Below are 24,702 nucleotides of genomic sequence, written 5' to 3' on the forward strand. Positions count from 1 at the left end.
GCACTGCATGCCATCCTGGTTCTTATCAAAGTTCAGTTGTAGCTGTGTTCTGATAGCCAGAACCAAATTAATTAAATGATGATGTCAGAATCTGGGCCAGAGGAAAGTATTAACTCTTGGTTGGTAAACCACTCGTATGGGTGTGCCTGCATGTTCAAGCTGTAATGTTTATATACAAATTAGTTTCCTAGCATTACAGTCCCCTCTAAAAGTATTGGAACAGAAAGCCAGATTATTATGCTTTTGCTATATATTGAAGACATTTGGGTTTGAGATCAAAAGATGAATATGAGACGATAGATCAGAACTTCAGCTTTCATTTCCTGATATTTACATCTAGATGTGCTAAAACAACATAGAACATGGCACCTTTGACAGCAGACCACACAAAATTTAGGTGAGCTAAAGTATTGGAATGGGCACTTAATATTTGGTTGCATATCTCTTGCTTGCAATAACTACATCAATCCAGTGACCCACTGACAATACCAAACAATTGGATTATGCTTTTGTGATGCCTTTCTAAGCTTGTACCACAGCTTCTTTTGTTTTGGGGTGTTTCTCCCTTCAGTTTCCTCTTCAGGAAGTGAAATGCATGCTCAATTGGGTTAAGGACTGGTGATTGACTTGGTGAGTCTAAAATCTTCCACTTTTTTCCCCCGTGATGAAATCGTCTGTTGTGGTGGCAGTATGTTTTGTGTCATTGTCTTGTTGCATGATTAAATTCCTCCCAATTAGATTGGCTGCATTTCCCTGTAAATTGGCAGGCAGAATATTTCTGCAGACTTCTGAATTTATTTTGCTGCTACCATCATAAGTTACATCATCAATAAAGATTAGTGAGCCCATTCCAGAAGCAGCCATACAAGTTAAAGCCATGACACTGCCTCCACCGTGCTTGACCAATGAGCTCATATGTTTTGGATAATTATCAGATCCTTTTTTTCTACATATTTTGGCCTTTCCATCACTCTGGTCAAGGTGAATCTTGGTTCCAGAACTTTTGTAGCTCATCTCTGTATTTCTTTCTGAATCTGGCCTTCTCATTCTTTCTGCTGAAGAGTGGTTTGCATCTTGTGCTATGGCCTCTATATTTCTGCTCTCTAAGTTTTTATCAAACAATCGATTACGATACCTTCACCTCTGTCCTTTTTGGTTGTTGACTGCTGATTTTAGGTTTTTCTTTACAACTCTCACAATGATTTTCTTTTCATCAACTGCTGTTGTTTCCCTTGGCTGACCTGCTTGATGTCTGGTTGATAGTACAACAGTGTTTTCTTTATTTTTTTCAGGACATTACAGTATGTTGTATTGGCTATGCCCAATGTTTGTGCAATGGATCTGATTTCAGCTTCAAAATGGCTTGCTTTTCTCCCATAGGCAGCTCTCAGGTCTTCATGTTGGTTTATCCTTTTTTAACAGAAAAATGCAGTCTTCACAGGTTAAACTGAGGGCTCAGACCAAGAGTTCATATTCAGGGCTATTAATTGTTTAAACAAGCAATCTATCAAGGTACACCTGGACAACGGGGAACACCTGTCAGTCACATGTTCCAATATTTTTGTTTACTTGAAAAATAGGTAGGTTCAAACAAAAGATTCCATGTTCAAAGTCATTTAATAGAGACGTACATATCAGGAAATGAAAGCTGAAATTCTGTCCTCTCATATTCATCTTTTTGATCTCAGATACAAATATCTTCAGTGTTTAGGGGGGAAAAAAATGTACTGTTCCAATACTTTTGGATAAACTATGTAAGCATAATTAAATATTTACTCATGAATATTCTACATATTGTGATATAACTTTAAGCTTATAGAATTTATTTACATTAAATTCATCTTCAGTAATTGCATTATCCTGGTCAGGGTTATGATGAATACAGAGCCTATCCTGAGAAAACTAGGCGCAAAGGGTACACCATGGATGGGAAGCCAGTCCCTTGCAAGTCATCACACACACACACACACACACACACACACACACACACAGATAAATTTGCACATTCATTTGCACCAGGGACAATTTAGAGTTGCCAATATACCTACCAGCATGTGTTGAAATAGTGAAAGAAAACTAGAGAACCTGCTGCACCACTGTCACAGTAAATCTAAATGCAATTATGGTGACCTGCAAGTCTTTGCTTGACATCTTTGCTTGAGGAGAGTGAATTTCCCAGCAAATATTGAAAACATCTCTAGTGATGTTAAATGAACTAAAAAGCATCTAACCAAGACGGCCTTTATCTTGTCACCTAACTGAATACATCACCTGTTTTGCTACTGGTTATTAGTTAGTGGTTCGCTAATTGGGTAGTTAGTTCATCGTTTTGAACAGAGGCGATTCTAGAGTCTGTTGTGGTCCCAAGCAAAAAACTTCCAGGGGGCCCTTCTGACCAGTGTTCGTCACCAATAATGTTATAAATAATCTGACACAAACAAAAAAATGTATGAAACCAAAGTTTTTTAAATTCCAAATGTGAAAATACAATGGTAAAGAACAATAAAAACAATAAAAAAACAAAATAAATAAGCCCTTTGGCCCCGACTCTCGGGGGGCCCCAAGCAGTTGCCTGCCTTGCCTGTTCACAAGCTGCGCGTCTGGTTTTGAAGGCTAATGCTGGCAATGAACTTTGGTCAGGGGAAGATACTATACTCAGTTTCTCGAGTAACTGTTACCTACTTTCACCACTAGATGGAAAGCATACTCCATAAGATTGGAAATCCACTGCATAATATCTAGTTTTAGTACAAGGCAGCAGTTGACTGAAACATTACCATTACACAGCTTCCAAAGTATTATCTCTAATTCCAGTAAATGAACAGTAAAATAACCAGCAAGGTCAGGATATGAACATTTGATATTACACAGATCATTCTGTGTTCTCACAAATTCTTTCACAATATTAGAAATATAAAAAAGTGAATGAAAATGATCATTTGCTCAAGAGATCAAATATTCAACATTTAATAAGATGCTGATGATTTGGTCTCTAACTCCAAACTGTAAAAAAAAAAAGTCATTTGAGGATAGAAATAATCTGTCTTCTCTACAAATCGCAAAATCACATAATACTCTTAAAAACTATGTAAAGCCTAATCTTAAATTCAGTTCTCTGGAAACTCATTTGCATTCAACTATTCCCTCAGTGCAATATTCCCCGCTGGCCAGCTGCCTCCTCCTGTCTCATTTGGCTTCTCTCTCTCTCTCATTTCCTCCACATTTGTCATTATGAAACCTAATGCCAAACAGGAAAACAAACAACACAGATTGTGCTTATTCTAAATTCTAAAAACCTCCACTACTTCCTAATGATGGGTGAATAGCAGCATAGATTACACTGCAGTCATGCCGTTATTTATGCAGACCCACACATTTATTTAGTGTCACCTTCAGTAATTGCAGCCCCACCATTCACTTGAAAAGGAAACACTTCAAATTTAGGCTCCCATAGAAATATTCAAAACAGTGAGATGGCATAGGGCAGCATGGTGATGTAGTAGTTAGCACTGTTGCCTCACAGCAAGAAGGTCCTGGGTTTGAGCCCAGCGGCCAATGAGGGCCTTTCTGTGTGGAGTTTGCATGTTCTCCCAGTGTCTGCATGAGTTTCCTCCGGGTGCTCCGGTTCCCCCACAGTCCAAAGACATGCAGGTTAGGCTAATTGGTGGCTCTAAATTGATCGTAGGTGTGAATGTGAGTGTGAATGGTTGTTTGTCTCTATGTGTCAGCCCAGCGATGACCTGGCAACTTGTTCAGAGTGTATCCCGCCTCTCACCCATAGTCGGCTGGAATAGGCTCCAGCTTGCCTGCGACCCTGCACAGGATAAGCGGCTACAGATAATGGATGGATGGATGGATGGATGGATGAGATGGCATACAGATTCCACACACAATTCTCAAACATTCTTGAACATTCTCATTACCAGCTAAGATCACATACTAAAGGGTACTTTTTAATTTAAAGAGTTTAAAGAATGTCCAGGGAGTGACTTCTTTTATTTATTTGTTTGTATATACATATGCTGAACACATGAGCTGCATTAAAAGCCTTTCTAATGCCAGCAGAACAGTGGATGGCTGATATGATCATCCAAGTGGTGGACAGGGTGTGTTTGAACAAGCTTGAATGTCTGAGTGAACCAGAGAGTGTGTGAGTGGGTTGGAGTGTCACTTCCCCTTCATCACTGAAGGCCACAACAGATAAACAGAGTATAACCCATAAACACACAGTCAGTAGGTAAAATAAGCAGTGTGTAAATACATCTGGCATTTGCCTAGTGACAAAGGTTGTGATGTAAATTGTTATAGAGTTGCATTCAGAGAGTCTCCCAGAGAACATTTTCAACTCAGGGTAGTGTTAAATGACTAGTTCCATTACAAGTCCCCCCCCCAAATCACAGTTCATTTTTCCTTCTATCAAGCTAATAGCCTATCCCCTACAGCATTCTCAATAAGCAAGGCAATGCATCATACATCCACAAAAACAGTCAGTTTGGTACAAATGTATTATTCAGTGTAAGGTATTTCAGAATGGAAACATAATTGTATAGGGATAAAAGAACAGAATGCATTCCTAAACTGAAAAAGTGTAATACAAATTCATTAAAGTCATTTGTTTTCAAGATTGGCATTATCAATTCCTACCTGCTATCAAGGGCTCCTTCTAGCATGCACTAACCATTAATCTTGTTTAAGTCACATTACTGTCATGTCAGTGCAAAAACAGCACAATTCTGGACTACAGTTCCCAGAATGCACCATGGTCATGCTCACCAGTCAGGGACTCATGATCATGCACACCTGCACCTTATTTGAGCACCATTAGTCACACCATTTAAGCCTGGGTTTTTGTACACTTTTTTGTCAAGCTTTTGTTGTGTTACACTATGTTGTGCTAAATATTATGGCCAAGCCAAATGGTCGTGCTCATAGGCCTGTTTTATTTGATTTACATTTTTGTTTTCTTCCTTAGTTAAATAAATAATTCTGCAATTGAATCTGACTCCTCCAAACAATCTTGACAAAAACTTGACCTATGGCTGATGGATACAGGGGGATTCTTCACAATCCAGGAAGTCCTCCTGGAGAAAAACTGCCTAGTGTGGAAGGAGAGCAATGTCTGAACCACACAGGAGTGTCTTGATGCCTTGCACCTCCTCTGGAGGTTTTTTGAAGGGGGTGGTTCCTGATTCAGGGAGAACCACCTCCAGGCAGAGGAAAAGCGAGGTGGTGGCGGATGATGAGCCCATGGAAGTCAAAGCCAAGAAGGTGAAGAGGAAAGTTTTTGTGGGGACAATTCTCCTGACCTAGCTGGGGCCATCACCCACTTCCACAATGCACAGCCTCACCATGGGCATCACACTATTTCCCTGCTCTGCCCTGGAGGTCATTACACTACATGACTCCAATTTAGATGTTGTTCCACCTCCCTACTCAGCCTCAAATATTGCTCTGCCTCCTTACACTGCCTCGGACATTGCTCAGCATTGGACATCACTCCACTCCTTTGCACTTCCTTGGATGTCATTCCCTCTCCTAGCTCTGCTTCAGACACTGATCCTCCCCCTTGCTTCGCTGGGCATGCTGCTCCACCCTCTTACTACATTGTTGCCATTAGCCCTTTCTCATTTTTCACAGAGCGCTTCATTCCCCCTCTGGCTTCACGGTTGATGGCACTCCTGCCTCTGATTCTGCAGAGAGCTTCACTCCTTCCTATGGCTTAATGGATGATGTCACATCCCACTCAGGCTCTGCTTGAACTTCAATCCTGCTTGAGCTCTGCTGTGGCTATCGTTCTGATCTCGAGCTTTGCTTCGGAGGCTGCACCACCCCCAACTATATGAATAAAATCACTTCCACCACTGGCATTGCTGTGTATGGCACAGTAACCAGCTGTCCAGAAACCCCCTCATAGCCAAGATGGGCACACTGGGGGCTGTAGCTTAGAGGGGGGATCGGTCATGTCGGCATAAAAAATGGCACACTTCTGGACTGCAGTTTCCAGAACGTACCACATTGAAGCTCACGGGACTCATGATCATGCACACCTGCACCTTGTTTGAGCACCACTAGTTGCACCAAGTTCTGGTTTTTGTGCACTTCTTGGTCAAGCTTTTGTTGTTACATTACGTTGTACTAAATATTACATCCATGTTCTTGCCTCATGTTTGTTCTTGTTTTGTCTGATTCACACAGCTGCTTTCATTAACATGAATCAAATCCACATGGGCACAGGGAGAACATGAAAAACTCCATCGCGATGATGCCCTCAAAGCTCAGGATCAAACTGGGGAACCTGGAGCTGTGAGGCAGCAAGACTACACACTGCACCACCACGCCTCTGTATAGCACATACTACACTAGTGTATATAACGCCAAGTATATATTCATTTTATGCAGTGCAATGCTGATACAGGTCAAGAGGTTCAGTTAATGTTAACATCAAACATTAACATGGGGAAAAATGTGATCTCAGTGACTGACTGTGGCATGATTATTGGTGCCAGACAGGCTGGTTTGAGTATTTCAGAAACTGCTGATCTCATGAAATTTTCACCCACAACAATCTTCACAAGAGTTTTCATAGAATCATTGAAAAAAAAAATCCTGTGTCATCTGTTCAAGGCAGATGCCATGTTGTTGTGAGAGGTCAGAGGAGGCTTGGCAGACTAGTTTGAGCTGACAAGGAGGATACAGTAATTCAAATAACCACTCTTACAACCGTGGTGAGCAGAAAAGCATCTTAGAATGCATATGATGTCTAAGCTTTATTAGGTGGATGGGCAGAACAACACATCAGGTTCTGCTCCTGTCAGTCAAGAATAGGAATCTGTGGCTACAGGGGGCAAAGGCTTACCAAAACTGCACAGTTGAAGATTGGATAAAAGTCTCCCGGTCTTATTCAAATCTTTGACTATCTAGTTTTGGCAAACCCATGCCCACTATAGCCCCAGATTCCTTTTCTTTGAGGACATGAGTGGAACACAAAATATTTATAGGAATAACCCCATTTATTGTTTTTTTTTTTACTTTATACATAAAATTAAACAATATACTGTAGTTTAAATATTAAACAATAATAAAGGGTGTGGCAGTGCAAGCCATTTTCATATATGACCCATAAAGACTAGTACATCTACTACAGTATGTATGATTACATCACCGTTCCCTGCATACAACCCCGATTCCAAAAAAGTTGGGACAAAGTACACATTGTAAATAAAAATGGAATGCAATGATATGGAAGTTTCAAAATTCCATATTTTATTCAGAATAGAACATAGATGACATATCAAATGTTTAAACTGAGAAAATGTTTCATTTAAAGAGAAAAATTAGGTGATTTTAAATTTCATGACAACAACACATCTCAAAGTTGGGACAAGGCCATGTTTACCACTGTGAGACGTCCCCTTTTCTCTTTACAACAGTCTGTAAACGTCTGGGGACTGAGGAGACAAGTTGCTCAAGTTTAGGGATAGGAATGTTAACCCATTCTTGTCTAATGTAGGATTCTAGCTGCTCAACTGTCTTAGGTCTTTTTTGTCATATCTTCCGTTTTATGATGCGCCAAATGTTTTCTATGGGTGAAAGATCTGGACTGCAGGCTGGCCAGTTCAGTACCCGGACCCTTCTTCTACGCAGCCATGATGCTGTAATTGATGCAGTATGTGGTTTGGCATTGTCATGTTGGAAAATGCAAGGTCTTCCCTGAAAGTGATGTCGTCTGGATGGGAGCATATGTTGCTCTAGAAACTGGATATACCTTTCAGCATTGATGGTGTCTTTCCAGATGTGTAAGCTGCCCATGTCACACGCAGTAATGCAACCCCATACCATCAGAGATGCAGGTTTCTGAACTGAGCGCTGATAACAACTTGGGTCGTCCTTCTCCTCTTTAGTCCGAATGACACGGCGTCCCTGATTTCCATAAAGAACTTCAAATTTTGATTCGTCTGACCACAGAACAGTTTTCCACTTTGCCACAGTCCATTTTAAATGAGCCTTGGCCCAGAGAAGACGTCTGCACTTCTGGATCATGTTTAGATACGGCTTCTTCTTTGAACTATAGAGTTTTAGCTGGCAACGGCGGATGGCACGGTGAATTGTGTTCACAGATAATGTTCTCTGGAAATATTCCTGAGCCCATTTTGTGATTTCCAATACAGAAGCATGCCTGTATGTGATGCAGTGCCGTCTAAGGGCCCGAAGATCACGGGCACCCAGTATGGTTTTCCGGCCTTGACCCTTACGCACAGAGATTCTTCCAGATTCTCTGAATCTTTTGATGATATTATGCACTGTAGATGATGATATGTTCAAACTCTTTGCAATTTTACACTGTCAAACTCCTTTCTGATATTGCTCCACTATTTGTCGGCGCAGAATTAGGGGGATTGGTGATCCTCTTCCCATCTTTACTTCTGAGAGCCGCTGCCACTCCAAGATGCTCTTTTTATACCCAGTCATGTTAATAACCTATTGCCAATTGACCTAATGAGTTGCAATTTCATCCTCCAGCTGTTCCTTTTTTGTACCTTTAACTTTTCCAGCCTCTTATTGCCCCTGTCCCAACTTTTTTGAGATGTGTTGCTGTCATGAAATTTCAAATGAGCCAATATTTGGCATGAAATTTTAAAATGTCTCATTTTCGACATTTGATATGTTGTCTATGTTCTATTGTGAATACAATATCAGTTTTTGAGATTTGTAAATTATTGCATTCCGTTTTTATTTACAATTTGTACTTTGTCCCAACTTTTTTGGAATCGGGGTTGTACAAGCTATTCTTTTACCTAATGTTACCACATTCTCTTCATGCTGAGTAAAATCAGCAAGCCATCATGTTGATCAATATTCTCCAGACCTATTAATAGTCCTGAACCATATCAATATCCCCATACCATCTCATCTACAAGTGTACAATACATCAATGCACCTCAGAGGTACAATGTCAGCAATCAAACTGCATCTAACACATGTCGGACAATCCCTGAGACTCAGAGGGAGACAGATGCACTGTATCAATAAACTCACAGTGAGTTCTGCATAAAAGAGCTCTCTCCCTGGGGATGTCTAGCATATTTCAATGACCTTTACTCAGGTCAGGTCAATACAGTAATGTGGCCTTCCAGGGTGTCTGTTTAGCTTAAACAATGCTAAAGGTTTTTGTAAACTCAGTCAACATCCTTAAAGAGTTTTACAGTTTTGTGACTGTTAACCTAATGTCCTGCTGGCTTATTGACAGCAAACTGACTGTACTGGTAAATTGCAGCAAAGGCCCCTGTTCCGGCTATAAGTGTCGACAGACACAGCTGAGCTGTCAATCACTGAATTTACTGCAGATAGGGATGATGTACGGTACAGTCCACCCCAAAGGTACTGGGACAGCAAGACAATTCCTTTTCTTTCTTTTTTTGCTGTAAACTGTAGACATTTGGGTTCAAGATCAAAAGATGAACATGAGATGATGGGTCAGAATTTCAGCTTTCATTTAATGGAAGGTTTTAGACTGGCCAAGTCAATCATCAGACCTAAACCCAATTGAGCATGCATTTCACCTCCCCAAGAGGAGACTGAAGGGAGAAACTCCCCAAAACAAGGAATATGCAACCAAATCTTCTTCTTCTTTTGGCTGTTCCTATTAGGGGTCACTACAATGCAGTGTTGTAGTCAAGTCACTAAACCTCAAGTCTGCATCCAGTCTCAAGTCCCTAGTATTCAAGTCCGAGTCAAGTCCAAGTCATTAAAGAAAATTTTGAGTCGAGTCCAAGTTGAGTCCACTAATGATCCGAGTTGAGTCCGAGAACAAGACTCCAATCGCACCATTTGATGGTGGCTGTTGCTGCCTTTGTGTGAAACCGTCTCTGATACTGTGTGGGACAAACATTACTGCTTGACTGCCTCATTTTAGTTAATAGGGTACAGATAAAAAGCTTGTTCTTTGCTCAGCAAGCCCCGCTATCAACAGGGCAAATAACATGAAAGAGGGTAAACACTAGCTAGTTCATTGGTCAGCAAGCCCTGCTATCAACAGAACAATGAACATAGCATGTCACTTACTTCTCTGGGTGGAGTCTTGCCAAATGACAATTGAAGTTCAAGGTTGTCCCCGTCATCTCCTCGATAGTTCTTCTACATATGGAACACATCGCAGTGCATTTTTTCCCACTGCACGTGAAGTCTGTATAAGCAAAGCGGACAATCCTAGGGGTGTTCTCTCCAGGCGTTTTAACGCCATTAATATTAGTTTGTTCCTGAACATGACGTATGAACAGGTGAATGTGCATTCTCTTTGTCAGGGAGTGCGAAGTATTCTGTCAGAGATGGTTGGGAGACAGATGTAAGTGCAGAAGGTGCGTTTATTAATACAAGTCAAGACAGGTAAACAATGCAGAATGGCAGGCAAAATTCTAAAATGTTGAAACAGGCAATAGATTGAGTGAGGCACAAACAAGCTATCGTAAACTCGGCAGAATCAAAGACGAAAAACTGGAAAACAAACAAGGAAGGAAATAAGGCTCGGTAATGTGTCAGCAATGCAATTCAATACTTTGCAAAGTAAGTGTGCTTTCACAGTCTTTATATAGGCGTGCTGATTGCGCCTTAATCCTGTGCGGGTGCGAGTAATTTACGGCACGTGTGCTGTCCGGAGCACACCCGAGAGTCTATCTGATGCATGCGCCAAGGCGTGCAGGTGTGACACTCTGGCACAAAATTAGTACAAAAATTAATGTAGATATAAATATCTCATTCTCATCTCATTATCTCTAGCCGCTTTATCCTTCTACAGGGTCGCAGGCAAGCTGGAGCCTATCCCAGCTGACTACGGGCGAAAGGCGGGGTACACCCTGGACAAGTCGCCAGGTCATCACAGGGCTGACACATAGACACAGACAACCATTCACACCTACGGTCAATTTAGAGTCACCAGTTAACCTAACCTGCATGTCTTTGGACTGTGGGGGAAACCGGAGCACCCGGAGGAAACCCACGCGGACACGGGGAGAACATGCAAACTCCACACAGAAAGGCCCTCGCCGGCCCCGGGGCTCGAACCCAGGACCTTCTTGCTGTGAGGCGACAGCGCTAACCACTACACCACCGTGCCGCCCAGATATAAATATCTTATACCAAATTATTATGGCATGTTACAAAAAAAATAAAGAAGAAATCCGAGTCCTCATCTCCAATTTACAAGTCCAAATGCAGTTAATCTACGAGTCCAAGTCATCAGTGCTCAAGTCCAAGTCAAGTCATAAGTCCTTAAAATTAGGGCATGAGTCGGACTTGAGTTCGAGTCCTGGACTTGAGTACTACAAGCCTGCTGATCATCATAATCCACATGTTTGATTTGGCAAAGGTTTTTACACCCAATGCCCTTCTTGACACAACCATCCCCAACCTATCTTGGCTTGGGACTGGCACTAAGTATGCACTGGCTTGTGTAACCGCAGTGGCTGGGTATCGGGATATGCAACCAAATATTAAGTGTTATTTACTTTGACTATCTGTTCCTATACTTTTGCTCACCAAAAATTTGGGTGGTCTGCCACCAAAGCTGCCTAAGTTGTTTATGTTCTAAGGAAACAAAAGCTGAAATTCTAATTGTCTATCTCACTGTGGCAGCGGGGGCGTGGTCAAGCGCTGGTCTGTGACAGGAGGGCGGAGTCAGGGAAGGTAAGTGGCAGAATCACTGCACCTGACGTCAATTAACCTGTGTTTGTGTGTGTCTTCCCAGTGACCACGCCCTATTTAAAGAGGGAGAGCAGAGAGCAGAGGAGAGCTCATCCTCGAACAAGACGCCAGTCGTGTGTGTGGCGATTTGAGTAAAGATTGTTAAACTGAAAAGTATAGCAATAAACGCTATTGTTGAACCCGATCTCTGTCCTGCTGTCCTCTGTGCTCCACCCACCAACACTGAACCACTACACTCACATTCATCTTTTGATCTCAAACTCAAATATCTTCAGTGTATCGCAGAAAACAAAAGAATTGGTTTTGTCATTCCAATACTTTTGGAGGGGACTAGAAAGAATAATACTACTTACATTACATATACTCTATACACCTCTCACTTACACATACATCTTGACAAGAGAGCCAGCAAAGCCACTCTAAGCAGTCTATGCTCTGTCTGCAGTAAAATAATGCGACTTTAACCTTTTGAGACTTAGTGAGAGAGAGGGAGCAAGAGAGTTTGATTATTTGACGGTTCACTTCCCACACTGTAATTGGATTGGAGAAGAAAGAAGTAGAGCCAAAAAAAAAAACCCACTGCAGTTAGCACACATAAACCACTTTTTTAAAAAAAACAAATTGCAAAAACAGTCACAAGCTTCATTAAGTAGCTTACGTACATCTCATAGAACACAATTACATTCTGCTTTTATTGGAAATAACTTTTTTTTGGGGGGGGGGGAATGAACTACCTTATCCCCACGTTAACACCTTGTATGCAAGTTGCAAACAGTTTATACCATTACAGAAATAACCAGACTAATTAGTGCGTGTCAGTCGGAAGAAGCCACACTATGATGACCTGACCAGAGCTGATAAAACATGCCTGCAGTATTTTTTTCACCGCTGACTATGACATTCTGATTCAATATAGTTTAAAATGTTTATACAAAAAAAAAAGAGCAGGAACTGCATTAGACAGTAGGACAAGCTCATTTTTGTACAACTTTCACTTGATGGTTGAAGGAACTGGTCCACATACTGAAATAATTTAGAGATGCAATGGATCCACATGAGGGCTTAGCAGAGATGAATACTTACATAAGGTCTGACAGTGTGTGCTGAATTAATACACTGTCTTTTTCCTAGCAGACACACCTTACATCCCTGCTGAAAAGTCCAGCTTGTTGTGATCAGCTACAACCTGCTAAAACAAATTCTTTCCCAGCTTCGTTATTACTTGACTAATTTTCTCAGTATGGTTGATTTAAAATTCATACTGTTTTGTCACTGTCTTAAAAAGAACTTAATTCAGAAAGGTTTTTTTTTTTTTAATTCAAAAACTTTTTTTTTTCTACCAGCACTTACTGTACCAGCTGACAAAGAACTGGAAGCTGAAGAAACTGGGAGCTGGGAGCTGATCAGAAGGAGCTTGATGTTTCCAATAGTGAATAGTGATTTATGATGTGTAATTCTTAAGGAAAATAATTAAGATTGTTCCATTACCCAGAACAAACCATTACTCACCACACTGTAAAATATAATAAGTTGACTTTACTTAAAAAAAATATGCAAAGTCGTTGCCTCAAAAAAAGTCATTTATGTTGATTTAGATAAATTAGATTGGGTTAACTTATTTTTTGTGAGTTTGCAGTACTCAAATTAACTTAGATTAGTTTGATTACATTAACTTATTTATTTTGAGTTTGCAGTACTCACATAAACTTATATTAATTTGATTACATTAACTTATTTATTGTGAGTTTGCAGTACTCATCTTATATAATTTTGATTACATTAACTTATTTATTTTAAGTTTACAGTACAAGTTAATGTAATCAAAATTATATAAGATGAGTACTGCAAACTCACAATAAATAAGTTAATGTAATCAAATTAATATAAGTTTATGTGAGTACTGCAAACTCAAAATAAATAAGTTAATGTAATCAAACTAATCTAAGTTAATTTGAGTACTGCAAACTCACAAAAAATAAGTTAACCCAATCTAATTTATCTAAATCAACATAAATGACTTTTTTTGAGGCAACGACTTTGCATATTTTTTTTAAGTAAAGTCAACTTATTATATTTTACAGTGCACATAATACACAGTGACAAAGAAAATAAACTTTCTGATGGTGGGCTTTTTCTGCTCAACTTTCTGCTTGATTGATCAAGCATGACAGGCTTACGCCAGTGAAGCAGCAGATCTGTGACTGCTCTCGAAACTGATTAACTGTGATATCGCTAATGCTTCCTCTAGTTCTAGTCACGTGGCAGAAGATGCCTATAAAACTGAAGGTGTTGAGGAAAAGTTAGTGTTTACAGTATTGACCAAATCATAAATTATTTTTTTAAGTCTCAAGTACTAAAGCATATCATTAACCCCCTAAACTCCCAGGATGAGTGAGCAGCTGAAAATGTATACTCACTCTCATAACTATTTATACGTTTCCTATTAGTTTCTATGTCGTTACTGAATAATTCAGTGTAGTTACACAATAGTTTTTAGCTTTAATACTGAAAAAGTAGGTTGAAACTTCAAGGGGTTAAAAGTGTCAGACATGGGGTCAAGTATCATCAGGAAGGGCACATAATGGTGTCTCAGCATGGTTTTGTAATGATGCAGCCCAAAATGTTTTGTGTTCTCTCTCTTTGTCCAATTTTAAAAACAGAACACCAGTCATCTCATCTCATTATCTGTAGCTGCTTTATCCTGTTCTACAGGGTCGCAGGCAAGCTGGAGCCTATCCCAGCTGACTACGGGCGAAAGGCGGGGTACACCCTGGACAAGTCGCCAGGTCATCACAGGGCTGACACATAGACACAGACAACCATTCACACTCACATTCACACCTACGGTCAATTTAGAGTCACCAGTTAACCTAACCTGCATGTCTTTGGACTGTGGGGGAAACCGGAGCACCCGGAAGAAACCCACGCAGACACAGGGAGAACATGCAAACTCCGCACAGAAAGGCCCTCGCCGGCCACGGGGCTCGAACCCGGAACCTTCTTGCTGTGAGGCGACAGCGCTAACCACTACACCAACGTGCTGCCAACACCAGTCATATAAATTAATATTACAATGTCCTAACTAATGCAGCTTTACCTCCTTTGCTCTCTGAGATGCAAATCATTCCCATTCCCTCTGAAGCCAATTAGAGACTGCTTTTTGATTAACTGCGTAATACACTGATCTTTAAAATTCTAAACGAGACAGTAATCATCCAACTGGTGCCAAAACAAGGCGCTAGCAGCAGCGAGCTAGTGCTGTTCCAAAGCCATCTGGGCCACAGAAAGGCAGAGACTTTTACACTGAGCCACAAACACGCACACAGTATTTATGAAAAAGAAAATGGATTAGACCCCATTAATCTCTAAACTATAAACTTTAATTCATTTAATCAGCAGTGCAACAGATGAGATGCTATGGCTTTATACCCATTTAAAGTCAAACTGTTTCAACAGATAAAATGCAAAGAGCTACAGGGGCAATAAAGAAGATTAAATCAATCCTCTCAGGTTTATGAAGCTTAGATATCACTCAAGCGCTGCGCATAAGCCCTGATCAACATTCTGTGAGCATCCAGGCTGTGACCTTCAAAGACTCATCAATACACAATACGATCAACAAACCCATCCAGAGGCACACTGAAGGGTCAAGGGATTAGAGCAGGCAGTAAATGGCACTAAACGAGTTCAGTCACTCAAAAACTACAGTTTTATTCCACGCCGCCTAATTGCCAGGGGCAGTGAGAATCACCTGGACACCTTCTTGTGTGTGTGCACACATGATGAGATCTTTGTACAAATTCACAGAGTGAAATTTGATACAGTGTTTGCAATAAATACCACTGTCATACAGCTCATACACGTCAGACCACATGTACGCAACATGGAGCTATCTGCTATGAGCATTGTGACTACAGTGAGATCTACTGGTTTCCTGTCCCCCAAAGCCTCCCCTCAGTTCTTCTACCTCTGTGATCATTCATTCATTCATTCATTCAATAAAATATTAGTACATTTTTGGAGAATGATACAGAATTCAGGAACAATGGGGCATTATTTAGTCAGCGTTCCCTCTTTAGCACTACTTTACAGCTATCACTCACTATGCTGTTAACCGTATTATCTCTACGTACTTGCACTGTATAATTTCTGTCTCTCCGCTCAGCAAGTGGCACTTAACTCTCATTCTACAGTGCCTTGAAAAAGTATTCATACCCCTTGAACTTTTTCACATTTTTCCACCTTACAACCACGAACTTAAAAGTTTTTTATTGAGATTTTATGTGATAGACCAACACAGAGTAGCACATAATTGTGAAGTGAAACGAAAATGATAAATCAAAATTTTAAACAAATAGAAATCTGAAAAATGTGGTGTGCATTAGTATTCAGCCCCCTGTACTCTGATACCTCTAAATACAATCCAGTGCAATCAACTGCCTTCAGAAGTCATCTAATTAGTTAATAGAGTCCTACTGTGTGTAATTTACTCTCAGCATAAATACACTTGTTCTGTGAAGGCCTCAGTGGTTTGTTAGAGAATACTGAAGAACAAACAGCATCATGAAGACCAAAGAACTCACCAGACAGGTCAGGGATAAAGTTCTGGAGAAGTTTAAAGCAGGGTTAGGTCATAAAAAAATATCCCCAACTCTGAACATCTCAAGAAGCACTGTTCAATCCATCATTCAAAAATGGAAAAAGTATGGCACAACTGTAAACCTACCAAGACATGGCCGTCCACCTGAACTGACAGAGCGAGCAAGGAGAGCACTGGTCAGAGAAACAGCCGAGAGGCCCATGATCACTCTGGAGGAGCTGCAGAAATCCACAGCTCAGGTGGGAGAATCTGTGCACAGGACAACTATAAATCGTACACTCCACAAATCTGGCCTTTTTGGAAGAGTGGCAAGAAGAAAGCCATTGTTGAAAGACAGGCATAAGAAGTCCCATTTGCAGTTTGCCAGAAGCCATGTAGGGGACACAGCAAACGTGGAAGAAGGTGCTTTGGTCAGATGAGACCAAAGTTGAATTTTTTGGCCTAAATGCAAAGCGCTATGTGTGGCAGAAAACTAACACTGTTCATCACCCTGCACACACCATCCCCACTGTGAAACATGGTGGTGGCAGCATCATGCTATGGGGATGCTTTTCTTCAGCAGGGACAGGGAAGCTGGTCAGAGTTGATGGGAAGATGGATGGCGCTAAATACAGGGCAATCCTGGAAGAAAACCTGTTGGAGGCTGCAAAAGACTTGAGACTGGGAAGGAGATTCACCTTCCAGCAAGACAATGACCCTAAACATACAGCCAGGGCTACAATGGAATGGTTTAGATCAAAGAATATTCATGTGTTAGAATGGCCCAGTCAAAGTCCAGACCTAAATCCCATTGAGCATCTGTGGCAAGACTTGAAAATTGCTGTTCACAGACGCTCTCCATCCAATCTGGTTGAGCTTGAGCTATTTTGCAAAGAAGAATGGGCAAAAATTTCAGTGTCTAGATGTGCAAAGCTGGTAGAGACCTACCACAAAAGACTTGCAGCTGTAATTGCAGCAAAAGGTGGCTCTACAAAGTATTGACGCAGGGGGGCTGAATACTAATGCACATCACATTTTTCAGATTTTTATTTGTTTAAAATTTTGAAGACCATTTATCATTTTTGTTTCACTTCACAATTATGTGCTACTCTGTGTTGGGCTATCACATAAAATCTCAATAAAAAATGTTTAAGTTCGTGGTTGTAAGGTGGAAAAATGTGAAAAAGTTCAAGGGGTATGAATACTTTTTCAAGGCACTGTATCTGCTAGGTCAGCTTCTCCCTTTGCACTATATTTTCCATTTATTCCACAATCCCCACTGTAGAGCCGAGTCTATGACTACATATTGTCCGTTGTCATGGGTGAGTGGTCACAGCAGTCGGCTATATCAACCATCTAAGGACCACAACCTAGCAGTCCAGAAAACACCCCTGAACACAAGAAGCTGTAGCACTCTCTGGTGGAAACTGCTCTGCAAATTGTGTAAACCTCATTCACTGGATCACTGCCAAATTTCCAAAAATAGTAACTTTTCACCAGGAACGGCTCGACATTGGCAAGTACCAAGTCTGTGTAAAATGTGTTAAGTATAAATATGCAGGTGATTATAGAGAATCATGCGCGCTGATTAGTTGAGAAATGGGGACTATTTCTCGATAATCACCTCGAGCGACTCGGCAAAATGGTTGCTAATCGTTTTGTCAACATTAGTGAAGAATTACAAATTATGAAAGAAAACGCTGTTCCTAAAAGCACTGAAGATGCCGTTAAGTTTGGTCTGAAACTATTCAAAGGTAAGGTGGAATTGTGATTTATTTTATCGATTTCAAAACAAAGCATTTTATGTGAGTCGCATAGATAAGTGACACAAGTCTGCGTGCATTATATTTGCATGCCACTTTTGAAATTTTTTAATACAAATTATTATTACTTTTTTAAAATAATCACCTGTGTATTTATAGTAAAACAATTATCCACCTCAGGCTCAATGAACATCAGTGAATAATAACCTCAACTTCTTTTCGGTTATTAATCACCAATATTCACTTTGCCTTCAGTAAATAACTGTTAAATGTCATCAATGTATATGTGGCAGCCATAACAGGACCACACTGGGAGACCTTGAACTTATTATGGCCTTTCTGAAAGGGGTGAGGTATATCCCTCTGCCACAATTCCCTAAGAGTCCTTAAGGCCTCTCCATATGACCCTATGAAAAATACTACGATGTCTCTGAAAACTGCTAATTGCTTTGGCAAACAGAGTCAGAGGACTGCATGCTCTGATGATAAGCTCTCCTTGCGTGCACTGGGGGCCAAATGACTCTGGGGTGAACGTGTGGTTGAATCCAAGATTTATTCCCAAGGTCATATCACTTAATTTTGTGAATCAGATGATTGATCTTCTACATGCCCTCAGGTGGCCATCCAATCCTCAGACCAACTGTTCATCTGCCATGGAGGAAAAACATAAAGGGCTCCATTATTGAAACACATTCTAGGTGGTGGATGTCATCACAATGGCTTATATACAGACTGGCCACCAAGCCCCAACTATGACATGCCATTCTACCAGAAGCATTTCCTTCTCATAGGCATTACTATGGGTCCAAAGGGTAAAAAATGGCTGTTTTAAATTGTATAAACAAAAAATGTGCCATACTGTATATCACTACTTTAGTGCAGATTTTTTGGTATGTATACAGTATATATGCACATTAAGGCGTCCAGGTGATTGTCACTGGTCCTGGCAGTTATGGGAATTATAGAAACACAGTTACACTATATATGTAATTAGCATATACTGCACAGGGACAAAAACAGAACTAATAAATTGATGAATGTACAGTGGTGCTTGAATGTTTGTGAACCCTTTAGAATTTTCTATATTTCTGCATAAATACGACCTAAAACATCATCAGATTTTCACACAAGTCCTAAAAGTAGATAAAGAGAACCCAGTTAAACAAATGAGACAAACATATTATACTTGGTCATTTATTTATTGAGGAAAATGATCCAATATTACGTATCTGTGAATGGCAAAAGTATGTGAACCTCTAGGATTAGCAGTTAATTTGAAGGTGAAATTAGAGTCAGGTGTTTTAAATCAATGGGATGACAATCAGGTGCGAGTGGGCACCCTGTTTTATTTAAAGAACAGGGATCTATCAAAGTCTGATCTTCACAACACATGTTTGTGGAAATGTATCATGGCACGAACAAAGGAGGTTTCTGAGGACCTCAGAAAAAGCATTGTTGATGCTCATCAGGCTGGAAAAGATTACAAAACCATCTCTAAAGAGTTTGGACTCCACCAATCCACAGTCAGACAGATTGTGTACAAATGGAGGAAATTCAAGACCATTGTTACCCTCCCCAGGAGTGGTCGACCAACAAAGATCACTCCAAGAGCAAGGTGTGTAATAGTCAGCGACGTCACAAAGGACCCCAGGGTAACTTCTAAGCAACTGAAGGCCTTTCTCATATTGGCTAGTGTTAATGTTCATGAGTCCGCCATCAGGAGAACACTGAACAACAATGGTGTGCATGGCAGGGTTACAAGGAGAAAGTCACTGCTCTCCAAAAAGAACATGGCTGCTCATCTGCAGTTTGCTAAAGATCACATGGACAAGCCAGAAGGCTATTGGAAAAATGTTTTGTGGATGGATGAGACCAAAATAGAACTTTTTGGTTTAAATGAGAAGTGTTATGTTTGGAGAAAGGAAAACACTGCATTCCAGCATAAGAACCTTATCCCATCTGTGAAACATGGTGGTGGTAGTATCATGGTTTGGGCCTGTTTTGCTGCATCTGGGCCAGGACGGCTTGCCATCATTGATGGAACAATGAATTCTGAATTATACCAGCGAATTTTAAAGGAAAATGTCAGGACATCTGTCCATGAACTGAATCTCAAGAGAAGGTGGGTCATGCAGCAAGACAATGACCCTAAGCACACAAGTCGTTCTACCAAAGAATGGTTAAAGAGAATAAAATTAATGTTTTGGAATGGCCAAGTCAAAGTCCTGACCTTAATCCAATCGAAAAGTTGTGGAAAGACCTGAAGCGAGCAGTTCATGTGAGGACACCCACTAACATCCCAGAGTTGAAGCTGTTCTGTACAGAGGAATGGGCTAAAATTCCTCCAAGCCGGTGTGCAGGACTGATCAACAGTTACTGGAAACGTTTAGTTGCAGTTATTGCTGCACAAGGGGATCACACCAGATACTGAAAGCAAAGGTTCACATACTTTTGCCATGCACAGATATGTAATATTGGATCATTTTCCTCAATAAATAAATGACCAAGTATAATATTTTTGTCTCATTTGTTTAACTGGATTCTCTTTATCTAGTTTTAGGACTTGTGTGAAAATCTGATGATGTTTTAGGTCATATTATGCAGAAATATAGAAAATTCGAAAGGGTTCACAAACTTTCAAGCACCACTGTAGCAGAAGTGTAATGAATTAGTGACAGTTTACTTTTGGAGCATCTGTACTCCTTATTAGAATTCTCAGGTATGCACACACTGGTCAATTACTTATGAAGCATTTTTTAGGAACAACAGATTCATTTTCTCATGAATATAAAAAAATATAAGTTGAAGATATTCTTTATTTTCTTTTCAAAATAAAAACCTATTTAGATAAAAATAAAACATGATCACTCATATCATGACTAATATCTTTATATTGCACATTTTCTACTACTGGTTTCGGTTACAAGTGGTTTCCAGATGGTACATGACTTATAGTCTAACTCTTCATTTCAACTCTCAGCAATACTTCTCCACCACTTCAATTTGTCCGTGTATGAAATACGCTGATATCATTCGGTGTCATATGACATTTGTTTCTGTGACTGCTGCATCTGAATTTTTGGCAACTATTTATTCTCGTTTTAAGATACACTGTAGAAAAGAACATCCTCTGCTGTAACTTTGATACAAAAATATTCATGAATACGGGTGAATTTGCATTACTACTTTTCAATCAAACTAAACAACACACACACATGCACACATGCATGCACGCACGCACGCACATACACGCTCCATCATACTCCCAGCTCTTATTCAATCACCCACTGATTTGCATCACACACATTAACAATGGTAATTCCATGAATGGAAATAAATAATGCATTTCTAACTGGGACAATCAGTGGAAACTTAGTGGAAGATGATTTTTACTTTAAAAGCAATAACAGCGCTGCATTTTTTTTGCACTTAGCTATCTACTTAGTCACACATAGTCTCATTAGGCTCACATAATTGCAATAACATGATGAATGGCATTGTCAAATGTTAATGTTTTTTTTTTAAACATAATTTTAATGTAACTGGAAACGTATGAGCCAGAGAAAACTCACTCATGGTCTGCCAACTGATGATCCTGGGTTTAGACACTCACTGTCTACATTGTGTAGACTGGTGAATTAAAGTTTTGCATTCTTTTATTCAAACTCGGTGGACAAGACTATCTCAAATGTAGACTCGGAATCAGACATACATGAGTGATTAGTTGAGTGGGACATGCAGAGGAGCGGACTGTAGGTGGAGCAGACAGGGGGGCATATTGTGGACAGAGCATGCAGGGGGCATATTGTGGATGGAGCATGCAGGCAAGGCTCACTGGCATGAAAAGCATTAAGTGGACAATACCTGGTAATGTCGGAGTCAGGGAGCACACCTACGTGATAGTGGGGGAAAGGGACGGAGTGCATTGGGCTTTTATCAAACTCCACAGGGGAGTAGTGACGGGGAGAAGGAGCACGATCACACAGTTTATTCACAGTGCTGTAAACTGGCTCTGGAGGCCTAGAGAGGATGAGAGAGAGAGAGAGAGAGAGAGAGAGAGAGAGAGAGAGAGAGAGCAGAACACCTTTGTTAGTGTGTGTGCATGACAGAGAGTGGAGAGAGAAAGAGGGAGAGAGAGGGAGAGAAATTGAACCTAGAAACAATAATCTCAAACAAACTACAAGTAAGATCTCGTAAGAATTTCTTTTTCTATCTACACATTCAATTCTCAAAATTTAAAAAGTCATTTTTAATTTTGACACTCATCAGCTGCAAATGATACTGTATTTACTCATAGCACAAACATGTGGAATGACCTTGTTACAGTTGCTTTATATAGTGAGCAAGAGATCTTTGAGAAAAGATACCATCTTTTGTTAGCACCACTTGGGACTTCAGAGACTCCACATTCTGCCTCGTAGGAAAGAGTTTAAATCTATGCCAGAGTGCATGGGAGTGGGACTTCAGTATTTCTGGTTTATCACTGGTATGTCAAAGCAAAACTTAGTACCATCATTTGAAAACCATCAACCTTTTCCAATACAATTCTGTGAAATCTATTTAAATGTTCAATATGATAAATCACTCTAACAGATAGACAGCCCTTAGATAGCGTCTAGCACAACGTCCACTCAAAAACCATAAGAACAAGCTTGTGTTCATTTTGCTTTACTGCATCATCTATATCTGCCAGAAGATATTCTAATATCACTTTTATTCCAAAACTGGCAAATGATGATTAATAAAAATTTAAGATGTGGCCGGCCAATTGTAGTTCGCAATGTTAAACCCTTTGGATAAAAAGACATACTGATAGAAAACTTATTTCAGTCATATTTCCATGATATATATATATATATATATATATATATATATATATATATATATATATATATATATATATATATATATATATACACACACACATACACACACACACACACACAGTGGGGAAAACAAGCATTTGATCCCTTGCTGATTTTGTTGGTTTACACACTAAGAAAGACTTGATCAGTCCGTAATTTTAATGGTTTTAATGGTAGGTGTATTCTAACATATGGAGACAGAATATCAAAAAGAAAATCCAGAAAATAACTTTTAAATATCTATATTAATTTATTTGTATTTTATTGAGAAAAAGAAGTATTTGATCCCCTAGTAACCATCAAGAGTTCTTGTTAATACAGACAAGTTAGACTCTCCAAATTACCTTGTCACCTAAATTGAAGACACCTGATATCACTAATGACTTGTATAAAAGCCACCTGGCCACAGAATCAATCAGTTTGTCAGACTCCAAACTCTCCAACATGGGAAAGACTAAAGAGCTTTCTGTGGATTTAAGGGAGAAGATTGTAGGCCTGCACAAGACCGGTACGGGCTACAAAACCATTAGCAAGAAGCTGGGCGTTAAGGTGACAACTGTTGGTGCAATTGTGCGCAAGTACAAGACTCACAACATGATCATCAATTGACCTAGGTCTGGGGCTCCAAACAAGATCTCACCTCGTGGGGTTTCCAGGATCATGAGAACGGTGAGAAATAGACCTAATACAACACGGGCAGAGTTAGTGGATGATCTTAAAGCAGCTGGGATCACAGTCACCAAGCAAACAGTTGGTAACACTTTACACCGCAATGGTCTAACATCTTGCAGTGCTCGCAAAGTACCCCTGCTTAGGAAAGCACATTTGCAGGCCCGCCTGAACTTTGCCAATGAACATCTGAATGACTTGGAGAGTGACTGGGAGAAGGTGTTATGGTCAGATGAGACCAAAATTGAGCTCTTTGGCATCAATTAAACCCGTCGTGTCTGGAGGGAGAGACATGCTGCTTATGACCCCAAGAACACCATCCCCACTGTCAAGCATGGAGGTGGTAACATTATGCTTTGGGGGTGTTTTTCTGCACAGGGCTACTTCACCGTATCAATGGGAGGATGGATGGAGCCATGTACCGTAAAATCCTAAGTGAAAACCTCCTTCCCTCTGCCAGGAAGCTTAAAATGGGTCGTGGATGGGTCTTCCAGCAGGATAATGACCCAAAGCATACAGCCAAGGCAACCAAGGAATGGCTGAAGAAGAAACATATCAAGGTCATGGAGTGGCCCAGTCAGTCTCCGGACCTGAATCCTATAGAAAATCTATGGACAGAGCTGAAGCTCAGAGTTGCCAAGCGACAGCCACGGAATCTTGATGATTTAGAGGTCATTTGCAAAGAAGAGTGGACCAAAATTCCTCCTAATATGTGCAGAAACCTGGTCATCAACTACAAAAAACGTCTGACCTCTGTGCTTGCTAATGAGGGGTTTGCCAGAAAGTACTGTCCTTTTGGCAAGAGGGTTCAAATACTTATTTTCCTCAATAAAATGCAAATAAATTAATACAAATTCTTTAAAGTCGATTTCTTGATTTTCTTTGTGATATTCTGTCTCAGCATGTTAGACTACACCTACCATTAATATTACAGACTGATTGAGTCTTTATTAGTGGCCAAACCAACAAAATCAGCAAGGGATCAAATACTTGTTTTCCCCACTGTATATATATATTGCTACTCTTCCAACATTCTTGGGACCCACAAACTATGTACAGCTCCCCCATCTAAACCTCAATGAAACAAGATTTATATGCCTCTTCTAACCATTAACACACTTTCTCGGCC

At 40.2% G+C, this 24,702-nt stretch overlaps 1 protein-coding gene across 11 annotated transcripts in view; it reads right to left on the reverse strand.

The window, feature by feature from the left end:
• The window catches only part of dlg2 (discs, large homolog 2 (Drosophila)), a 450,021-nt gene that overhangs the window by 79,698 nt on the left and 345,621 nt on the right, over positions 1 to 24,702 (reverse strand). For 8 of the 11 annotated variants that reach the window (XM_060909120.1, XM_060909127.1, XM_060909122.1 and 5 more), the window contains one exon: positions 21,904 to 22,059. The exons of the other annotated variants lie outside the window; for them this stretch is intronic. In XM_060909120.1, coding sequence (XP_060765103.1) covers positions 21,904 to 22,059 — 156 coding nt within the window. The remainder of the gene's footprint in view (positions 1 to 21,903; positions 22,060 to 24,702) is intronic. 11 annotated transcript variants of the gene reach the window in all.

This window comes from Neoarius graeffei, chromosome 25 (genome assembly GCF_027579695.1).
Source record: "Neoarius graeffei isolate fNeoGra1 chromosome 25, fNeoGra1.pri, whole genome shotgun sequence".
NCBI lineage: Eukaryota > Metazoa > Chordata > Actinopteri > Siluriformes > Ariidae > Neoarius > Neoarius graeffei.